Consider the following 10,026-nt stretch of genomic DNA (forward strand, 5'->3'; position numbering starts at 1 on the left):
CCCCGGAGAGGCGGGGCGAGCGGGCCAAAGGTCGCGGGCGCGCCGGCCAATGCGCTGCGCGGTAGGGCGGGGCGCGAAGTTGAGACAGCCAATGGGCTGCGAGGGCCGGCAGGGCAAGCAGTATCGGCGGCCAATGGGCAGCGCGCCCGAACGCGCCAGAGGAAGCGGCCGGCCAGTGGCGGCGCCCGAGCCGCGGCGCCGGCGGCCAGTTAGCGCGGTGTGCGTGGGCGGCGCGCGGCTCGCCTAGCCAATGGGCGCGCTTCAGGGGCGGGCGCCGGCCGGCGGCGGCCAATGGGGGCCGGGGAGGGGCGGGCCGGCACAGGGCGCGGCGGGCGCGGGCCGGGGCGGCGGCGGCGGCGGCGGCGCGATGGAGCTGGGGGCGGGAGCGGGGGCGGGCGCGGGCCCCGGCGCGCGGGGCGGCGCGGAGTCGGGCCGCGTCCTGCTGCTGCTGATGGGCGGCGGCGCGGGCCGGGCGCGGCGGAGCGGCGCGGAGACGGAGGTGGCGCCGGGTCCCGGTCCCGGCCCGGGGGGCCCCGAGCCGCGCTCCCCGCCCGCCCCCGACTACGAGGCGCTGCCGCAGGGAGCCGCCGTGTCCACGCACATGCTGGCGGGCGCCGTGGCCGGCGTCATGGAGCACTGCGTGATGTACCCCATCGACTGCGTCAAGGTGCCGGCGGCGCGCGGGCGCGGGGAGGGACGGGGCCGGCGCGTCCCACGGGGAGCCCCGGGCACGGCCTGACGAGCCGCGCGGCCGGGCCCGCCCTGTCTTGCAGACGCGGATGCAGAGCCTGCAGCCGGAGCCCGCCGCTCGCTACCGGAACGTGCTGGAGGCCCTGTGGCGCATCGCCCGCACCGAGGGCGTCTGGCGGCCCATGCGCGGCCTGAACATCACGGCCACCGGCGCCGGGCCGGCGCACGCCCTCTACTTTGCCTGCTACGAAAAGTTAAAAAAGACGCTGAGCGACGTTATCCACGCGGGGGGCAATAGCCATGTGGCCAACGGTACCGGCCCCGGCAGCCCGGGGGGAGCGGGGCGGGAGCGGCGCTGTGGCGGTAGGGCGGTCCCGGCGCGGGTCGGGGTGCCGCGGGTGTCCTAAAGCCCTGTGCTCTCTCCAGCCATGAGCCAGCGCACGGTGCCGGGCACGGGGACGCGCCGCGCCTGCAGAGCTGCCGCCAGGTAGCTGGCCTGAAGCGGGTCGGTGGCCCTGGCTCGGGAGGATGCTGGTGGACGGGAGCTGCCTGCAGACAAGCTGGGACTGGCCGTGGCCCCGTGGGTCGGCAGTGCCAGAGCTCGCCCCAGGAGCGCCATGTGGTTTCGGAGCCCGTCTCGCCATGGTGCCCGTTGCCCGTCTCCAGGACCCGCCACAGTAGGGGGAGCATGGGGCTGAGGGGAGAGCAGGGCACGTTCCGCCCTTGGCAGGCGTGCAGCAAGTGCCAGCGGGACGTGGGGACACTCACCGTGGGCTGCCAGCTGGTGGCATTGGCCTGTCCCCCCAAGAGTGGGCACAGATGAGTCCCCGGTGACCCCATGGGACATGGCAGCCTGCCACTACCTTCCCCCTCTCTTCCTGTATCTCAGTCTGGGTGGGAACCCCTGAGGACCAGCCTGCCTTTTGGAAGGGAGATGGAGGCTGCCTTCAGATCTCATGGGCCTCCTCCTGTGCCTCTGCCAGGGACTTGGGGCTGTGCTGGAGTCCCAGGGTCCCTCACCTTTCCCCCCCTCACATGTGGCAGTTCTTGTTTTGCAGGTGCAGCCGGGTGTGTAGCAACGTTGCTCCACGATGCAGCCATGAACCCTGCTGAAGGTAATGATGGTACTGGCCTGCTGGGGAGGGGAGAATCAGGGTCTGCCCGAGCCTCTTGGGTCCCCTCTGTAGCACAGAGAGTGCCCTTGTTCTTGCCTGACTGCAGGGGTTCTTTGGGGGCCTGTGGCTCCAGGTAGGGACCCTGGTGGCTGGCTGCTGTGGGCAGGGTGGGTAGAAGAGATTAACTCAGGAGCACAGCAAAGCATGGTTCAGGAGGAGCTGGGAGGGGGGGCATGGGCCTTTCATCCAGGAGTTTGGCTGGGGACTGTAACCTGGAGCAGGAGAGAAGGGAAGAGAGATGTGATTGGCACTGCCAAAGTCATTCTGAGTGTGTGGAAGCTGGCCACTGCTGTATTGAGATCTAGGGAAGAGGTGGTGCAGTCGTGGGCCTGTGTTCAAGAGAATTAAAAAAGTGAGATGTAAAAACTGCTAGAGAAGTTGGGAGAACAGAGATCTTGTGAAATGTCTGGAAGATGCTGATTTTGATGAGCCTGGTATATATGAAAAAGTTAGAGGGAGTTAGTAATTTTACTGAGTCCATGGAAGTGGCGGGAGAAGGAGAAGCAATGAGGAAAGGCCAGTCATGCAGATCCTGCCTCCCCACTGCATGGCAGGGACCCCGAGGAGCAGGCAGCTGCCATACCATTGTCATGCAGCTTCTCTTGTCATGACTGTAGTAGTTCTGCACAACATCATTTTGAGCTCCTTATGGTCACATTGAGATGGGGGGGTAGAGCAGTGGCAGGCTGTGCTCTGGACTCCCCTGTCCCACTCTTGGGTGATTTGGGGTGTTTGGCTCTGAACCTTGCCCAGAGTGGCTGCTAACAGCTCCTGGCTAGTGGGCTCTGCAATGAGCTGTGGTTATTCTGGGCTGCAGTGGGGGTGGAAAGGGAGGGACAGTCTTATCTAGATCGAGAGCTGTCTGGGAAATAAGAAACTGGATGCCAAGGGGTTCTTCTGACTGACTGATAGCTCTGCAGCAGTGGATGGGGAAACACTGGTTGCTCGGGAGCAAGGGTGGATCTGGACTGTAAGCAGTGGGATATCAGGATATTCCCTGAGGCTGTGGCATGTGAGTGGTGATGTGTGTGTGGCAGTGATGCCTCAGCAGATTTAAACAGCTGCTGTCCTGTCTGGAGACACGTGGGCACCGGTGGTTCGAGTTGTCTCTCTTCAGCTCTTAGACCAATGTCACCAAACTCCAAGCAGTTGGAGGAAGCCTGGCTTTGTGTTTACCCTTGTTTCTCCTCTCCCCCTCCGTGCCCGGGTGCTGGCTGCCGCTGCCTGTCCCAAGTGGTGAAGCAGAGGATGCAGATGTACAACTCGCCTTACCAGCACGTGATGGACTGTGTGCGGGCCGTGTGGCGCAACGAAGGGGCCGGGGCTTTCTACCGCAGCTACACCACCCAGCTCACCATGAACATCCCCTTCCAAGCCATTCACTTCATGACCTATGAGTTCCTGCAAGAGCAGCTGAACCCCCTCAGACAGTACAACCCAGGCTCCCACGTGGTCTCTGGGGCCTGCGCGGGGGCCGTCGCTGCTGCCGCCACGACGCCTTTGGACGTTTGCAAAACGCTGCTCAACACCCAGGAGTCCCTGGCCTTGAGCTCCAACATCAGCGGACACATCACAGGCATGGCCAATGCCTTCAGGACGGTGTACCAGGTGGGCGGTGTGCCCGCCTACTTCAGAGGGGTCCAGGCCAGAGTCATCTTTCAGATGCCCTCCACGGCGATTGCCTGGTCCGTGTACGAGTTCTTCAAATACATCCTCACCAAGCGCCAGGAGGAGCGTCGGGCTGGCAAGTGATGCAGAGCCAAACGCCGCTCCAGACCCGTCTCACATCCCCTCCTGGTGTGTCTTCTGACCCCTCTCCCCTTTGGTTTGGTTTGTGTTGAAGAGAGGGGGCAGCGAAGCCCTTTGGGGTGTAGCGATGCCGTTTTTGCCTGTGGCTGTGGCAGCCCTGCCCAGGCTGCACAGCTCGCTCTGCTGGGCTCCTCCGAGATGTCCCTGGGAGCTGCAGCCCAGGTCACCTGCCCTGGCACTTTGGTGGAGCTGTGCTCCCGACTTCCCTTAACCACAGCATCTCACGCAAAACTCAGCCCTGCTCAGAGGGAAGGTGAATGTGCTGCCCTGCCCCAGCAGGGCCAAGCTGAGCTCGCAGTCACTGAGGAGGGGGTGGCAGCGGGGTGCTGGGGCTTTGTCTGGCTTTTGGCTGAAGCACAGTGTAAGTCTTGGCCGTTGTCTCGTAGCACGCACATGATGCTGACTGCCCCGTGGTGGTGGTGGTGGTGGTGGTGGGCGAGGGGAGGATGGCACTTGAGGAGGGAGCCTGTAGGTTTGTTCTTGTTCCTGCTCTTGACACCTCCAATAAAAACAGTTCTGCTCTATCCTCATGTCCCATTCTTACCTCCAGCATGGCCCAAGCTGCCAGCACTGTGCCTTTCTGACTGTGCCTGGTGCTGAGCTCTTTTGATGGATGCCAGAGCAGGGGAGGGGAGAGCAGTCTGGGGGTGCTGGTGGGAGAAGGGGGCCTGTCTGGCCCAGTCACCCTGGCAGCATGCAGGGAAGAGGGTGCCCCCATCCCCCCTGGCTCATGGTCCATCACTGAGATCTATGTTCCTTGGCAAAGTAGTCCCACACTGGGGGTCCTTGGGATGCTTCCAAATTGCTCCAAATGGAGATGTTGGCAGGAAGGGTTGTGTGTCAGGAACAGCACAGGAATTTGGTACTGAGTGAGGCTGGTAGGCTTTGTGCACCTCATATAGGAGATTTGGGGCTTGGCAGAGTTTTGCCCCATAAGTTTGAGTAATTAGACTGGTTTGATGCTTGATGAGCATCTCAAAATTGCTCAGAGTACTAATGTCTTTTCCAATCTAGTGGTAATTAGTAGAATAACTATTTTTTTTTAGCATGTTAGTTGTGTTGATTCCAGTTTATTTTAGGGTCCCACCCAATTGTGGAGCTGTGAGCTGAGCACTAAAGTATTGCCTCATTGTGCTGACCTGCCCAGAGCAGATCTCTGGGTTTCTTGAGCAAGGTGCTCATGGGTGATGCCTGAATTCTCACAGTGCTTTCAGGTGTGGCACATGTCCCACGGAGGCATGCCCAAAGTAATTCCCTGGAGGAAATGCATTCACAGCTGTGGCGTGTGCTGCCAGTGGGTATCTGGGTCGGATCAGAGCTGCTCCAGAGGATCTGCTGGCCTGATCTGCCCAGAAGACTGCTGGAGTGGGCTGTGGTGAGGACAGAGGGGATTTCCTGTGGCTGGAAAAGCTGCTGGGAGAGCAAGGAGGATGTGCTGCCCTCAGGGGCTTTGGCTCGACCACGGTTTGATGGAAGGGACTCCTGCACTTCAGGGCTGGGTGCTTGACACCCTGCCCAAGCCCCTGCCCAGCCCTGCATCCACCTTTCCCTTACACATCTCTCTTGCCCTGGTTCCTCGAGGTGGTGAGGGAGGCTGAATGACCACCTGTGGGATTTTTGATGGCTGCCTGACAGGTCTGAGTGTCCCTGGCACAGAGCAGCCACAGCCACTGCTCTGCAGCCTGGGTCTTCCTGGTTGTGTGCTGTGCCCATCCTCTGCTCCCTGGCACAGGCAGCAAGCTCCTGGTCCCTGCTTTTCCTGCACAAGCAGAAGGGTGAGAAACTCCTTAAAGGCACAAAAGCTGCAGGAGGTCAGGAAATTGAAGTTTTCCTACTATTTCAGGAGCTGAGACTTTAAGAAATAGTCTGAGTACTGCAAGTTTGGCAGCCCTGCAGCTGCTCCGCCCAAGAGGGAGAAGCAGAGATGGCTGGGACAGACCAGAGCAGGATGGGGTTGGAGGGCAGGGCATTGGACAGGAGTGAGCAGAGGATGGCTACAATGGGCTTTGCCAGGACAGGTCTGTGCCCAGGAGCTGAAAGCTGTTGGCAGCAGAGCTGCAGCTTTGCCTTTAGCCCTCACCATGCACTGGGGCAATGGCAAACCCCATGGAGGGACAGGCGTAAACAGACTGGGGCTGGGGGAAGATCCACACTGTTAAATCCATCAGCTGCTGGAAGAAGCTCTACAAATGTCAGTGGATGAAGGCATGATTGAAAGTGTCTCTAGGACGTTTTCCAGGAATAACAACCCACGGAAGTGCTGGGGAGGGAGTGAGACCCCCAGGAACAGGGAGATGATAAGTCAGCACAGCCCAGAATGCTGCTGTGTGAGCCCTTGGCCTAAAGCATTCCCCTGGCAGGGGCACAGCTTTGCTGCTCTCACACAGTGCCAGCCTGCCCAGCAGCAGCTGGGGGTTTCACAGGGCAGGCAGCAGCAGCCCTGCAGGGAATGGCACTGCCTGCTCTGGGCTGGGCACTGCAGGGACAGTAGAGCTGCCGTGGGGATTCCCAGATATCCCTTGGGCCAGGCCACAGTGGACAGGAGGAATGTCCTGCTGCTGCCAAGTCTGAGCTGAATGCCTGACACAAGCTAAGGCAGGCTGTGGCAGTTTGCTGCTGCTGCCCAGCTCTGCCAGGGTGGGGGTGTTCCCTTGCCAGCCAGACTGGTTCCTCTGGCACCTTTGGCATGGCAAGGTGCCTGGAGGCAATGGAGTTCTTGGCTGGCTCAGCTGTGGCTGCTGCCTCTCCAAGGTCTGATAATGCCTCTCATCAGTGTAGGCATGCTGCTCTGGGTCTGTCCTATGGCCTCCTAGATATTTGGCTGTGCTTCGAGGGAGATCTTTCCTCCTACAGCCTCTTCTGAGTAAAGAGACTATTTTTGGCTTTCCAGCAAGGAAGCAATGCTCAGCCCAGCAGAGTTTTGGAGACAATCCCTTTTCCTTTCACCTCCCTGCAGGATCCCCAGCCACATCCAGCACAGGCGGGGGTTTGCTGTCTTGCCCTCCTGTGTCCCCTTGATCCCTGTCCTGGTGTGTTCTGGGTGGGGAGAGCCCTGCAGCCCCTGACCAGGCAGACCAAGCGCCACTGGCCTGGCCCTGCTCCAGGTGACAGGTCTGGGGCTGTGCTATGGCATGAGCCCAAACTATTTCAGGCAGCCTGAGGCTGCTGTGCCAGGAGAGCTCAGGAGCCCCCAGCTGCCTTCCTGGGGTAACTGGAGATGGCTGCAGCCCTGCAGGGTAAGGGCAGAGCTGGGGTGAGGGAAGCTGGGGGCTGAGGGTTCATCTTACTCAGAGAAAGCAGGGGGGTTCCCTCCCGTGTCTGTCCTGTACCTTCAGCTGGGGCCAGTGGGCTCCTGAGCTGTGCCTGCCTTGGTGACCCCACACAGGCACCGGGGTCCCAGTGCTCAGGGGGTTTTGTCAGCCCAGCTCAGGGGCCAGAGCACTTCCCTGGAAACCACATCCCTGTGCTCTGCCAGCACGCTGAGCTTTCCTGCCCCACAGCCCCTGTGCAGTGGGTGCCTGACAGCCCTGCTCGGTGGGAGGAGGTGGCTGGAGCCCATGGGGAGCACAGAGATGGGCTCCAGCCTCCCTGCAGCCCCAGCCCACCCTGGCTCTGGGATTCCTCAGGGCTGTGTCAGACCCCAATAAAGCTGTACAAGTTCTCATGACCTCGCGGCCTCGCAGCAGTGCTGAGCACAAGCACTGGGGCTCCTGGACACAGAGCAGACATTGCCTCTGGTGCCTGGGAAAGCCCCTCCTGACCCACATCTCTGCCTGGCAGAGGCGTCTCCAGGCTGGGCTGGTCCCAGCCTGCCTGGCTCTATCCAAGCATGGACAGCAATAGCCTGAAAGGCTATCTCCCTTTCTAGGCAGGGAACATACTCTGAAAGGTAGAGCTGAGGCTGACAACCTTCTTTCCTGTCTACAGAGAACCACTAGGCTGGGCTGGGACAGCTCTGGGCATGTTTGCTCTGATGAGGTGAACACCCATGCTTAGTGCAGGCTTCTGTGTCAAATTCCCCCGGCAAGGGATGGCAAAGTGGCACCCTGGCTGGAACTGGGGTGTGGGCAGATGGCCTCTTGCACTGGGCAAGTGACAGAAGTGGGGAAGGAACTGCTCCTGGGCTGAATGGGAGTGGCACAGAGGTGGCAGCAGGAGTCACTCTTGCAAGCATCCTCGGATGGGTGAGGTCAGCTCAGCCACGCTGTGACACTGGGGCTTGGTCTGGGATCATCCTCAAAAGCAGCTGAAGCAATGGCTGTTCCAGGGGATTGCTGGAGGCTTCAGCCCTAATCTCCCCGGCCCAGCATGTCTGCAGATATTGCACTGGCAGCCAGAGTCGGCCCCAGAGAAAGCCTGCAATGCCCCCCGGGGCAATACAGCTTCGGGACTGACATAGGAGACTCCTGGCACGGCTAGGTGGGTGCCAGGAGGAATGGCAATCCAAGCACCTTTGGATGTGCGTTAGACCTGAGCAGTGTCACCTGGAGCATTGCCAAGGGCTATAAAAAACGTGGGGAACTGGGCCAAAACTGGGCTGTGCCTCAGTGTGGGACACAGCTCCCTCTGGTGAGGATGCAGCTGCGGCGGGCACCGCGCGCTGGGCGCCTACAGCCATCCTGTGTCCTTGGGCAGGGACTTGCAGGGAGGGGTCGCCAAGCAGTGTCAGGGCATCAGGAGTTTCAGGGGGGCTCCTGGAATTAGGTGATTTGCATCATTTTGGGGAAAAAAAAATCAGAGCTGAAAATCTGCTGGGTCTCACAGAGACTGGGTGCTCGTGCTCGCCTAAAGAACTCAGCAAAGCACTGCTCGCTAGCAAGGGAGCCGCACGGTGGCTAGAGAAGGGAAGGGACACTGGCCTTGTCCCCAGCTCTCCCCTCGCGGCGGGGCACGGGTGGTGCCTGTGCAGCGTGCACGGCGCCGGTGGTGCTGCCCGGTGCAGCGGGGCTCCCGCGGGGCCCGGGATGCCGCAGGTGCCGCCGGGCTGAGCCGTGGGCACGAACCCGGCCCGATGTGCGCTCTGTCCCGCTGCCCCTCCCAGCGGGGACAGCACACCCCGCCCCGAGGCTCTCCGAGCCTTGCAGGGGAACTCGGGCGCCCCAAAGCGAGCCCAGCCCCGCTGCGGCAGCTCCGGGCGCGGGAGGGCGGGGACAGCACGGTGTCCGTCTGTCACCGCCTGTCCCCGGGCGCCGGCCGATAGATGGCGGTGCCGTATCTCGCTTGGGGACGGGCCCCGGGAGCAAGTGTCCCTGTCCCTGCTGGCAGCCCGGGGGACCGGAGCATCCCGGGCAGCACCCGGGACGCCGCTGGCCCCGCACCGCCCTCCTGCAGCCGCCCCGGCGCGGAGAAGGCTCGTCCCGGGAAGCGTCTGTGGGTTTCATTTATTGCCTAGGCGGGACACAGTGGCATCATGTCAGCGGGAAGGGCTCTGGCAGGACACAGGGGCAGCTCTGACCTCCAGCAGCACTCCGTTCTGGAGGGGACAAAGATTCAGCCCCCTCTGTGGACAGGTCACCTGGATCCTTGGTTGAATCAGAGTGAATCCTTCGCGGGTCACCTGGATGCCTACTGGCAGCACTGTCCCTGATCTCACCACTGCAGGAACCTGAGGAATCAGCTGGAACATGCAGGTGCCGTCACCCTGCTCAGCCAGGTGCAGTCATCTTGTGATGCAGTGACTCAGGCACGCAGGGGAGGCGGCTCCTGCCCCTCGTGCTGCTGCCGTGCGGTGGGACAAAGCCTCGCTGGAGGCTCCACAGCACAACTAACAATGTTTTAATTACCTGATCCACGGCTGGCAACAGTTTTCTTGGCACTGGAGAGCTCTTATGTGACAACCCCATATTGCCGTTGGCAGGAGGAGCTTCCAGCATCTCCAGGACCGGAGGGCTCCGCAGAGCCCCAGTGGCCAAGCAGCCTCGGCAGCTCCCAGCTCAGGGGCTGGGGTGGCTGCAGTGGGAAGCTCTGCAGAGCAGGAGCTGACACTCAAATAAAGGAGCAAGAGCTGGGCACCACACTAGCAAACAGCTGGGTCCCCAGGCTCCCAATGCAGGCAGCAGGAGGCATCTCTGACCAGGCTGGAGTAGACTGGAGCAGGACTCAGTGATGCCTGCCCAGATCCACAAGCAGCCTGAGCAGCCTCACTGGGAGCAGGCATCTCCCTCTGCACCCGGGTGAGCTCCTTGCTGATGGCTGCAGGTGCGTGGTGGGGACAGAAGGATGAGAGGGGGAGGGAATGACCTCAGGAGCAGAGAGGGACAGAGGAAGGGAAAAAAGGTGTCAGGAAGGAGAGGAAACCAGAGCACATCTGTGGTGCTGCAGAAGGAACAGCACTAGTTCTGTGTGATCCTGA

At 61.4% G+C, this 10,026-nt stretch overlaps 1 protein-coding gene across 2 annotated transcripts; it reads left to right on the forward strand.

Annotated features, from left to right (window-relative positions):
- Positions 1-352: 352 nt before the first annotated feature.
- Positions 353-4,143, forward strand: SLC25A28 (solute carrier family 25 member 28). 2 transcript variants are annotated; one of them, XM_058029057.1, is made up of 4 exons: positions 353-667; positions 774-1,002; positions 1,749-1,805; positions 3,100-4,143. In XM_058029057.1, the coding sequence occupies exons 1-4, from the start codon at positions 368-370 to the stop codon at positions 3,615-3,617; spliced, it is 1,104 nt and encodes a 367-aa protein (XP_057885040.1). In that variant the 5' UTR covers positions 353-367; the 3' UTR covers positions 3,618-4,143. The 2 variants fall into 2 exon arrangements, with proteins under 2 accessions (XP_057885040.1, XP_057885041.1); XM_058029058.1 differs by lacking the exons at positions 353-667; positions 774-1,002 and adding an exon at positions 1,200-1,335 and having other exon boundaries at positions 3,100-4,138.
- The last annotated feature ends 5,883 nt before the right edge of the window (positions 4,144-10,026 follow it).

The sequence above is a fragment of the Melospiza georgiana genome, chromosome 8 (genome assembly GCF_028018845.1).
Source record: "Melospiza georgiana isolate bMelGeo1 chromosome 8, bMelGeo1.pri, whole genome shotgun sequence".
Lineage (NCBI taxonomy): Eukaryota > Metazoa > Chordata > Aves > Passeriformes > Passerellidae > Melospiza > Melospiza georgiana.

Bases quoted from the DNA above. Each gene is read 5' to 3' on its own strand.
- SLC25A28 (XM_058029057.1), top strand. From the start codon at position 368: ATGGAGCTGGGGGCGGGAGCGGGGGCGGGCGCGGGCCCCGGCGCGCGG. The intron at 1,003-1,748 runs GTACCGGCCCCG...CTTGTTTTGCAG, and splicing joins CAATAGCCATGTGGCCAACG to GTGCAGCCGGGTGTGTAGCA. The intron at 1,806-3,099 runs GTAATGATGGTA...GCCTGTCCCAAG, and splicing joins AGCCATGAACCCTGCTGAAG to TGGTGAAGCAGAGGATGCAG.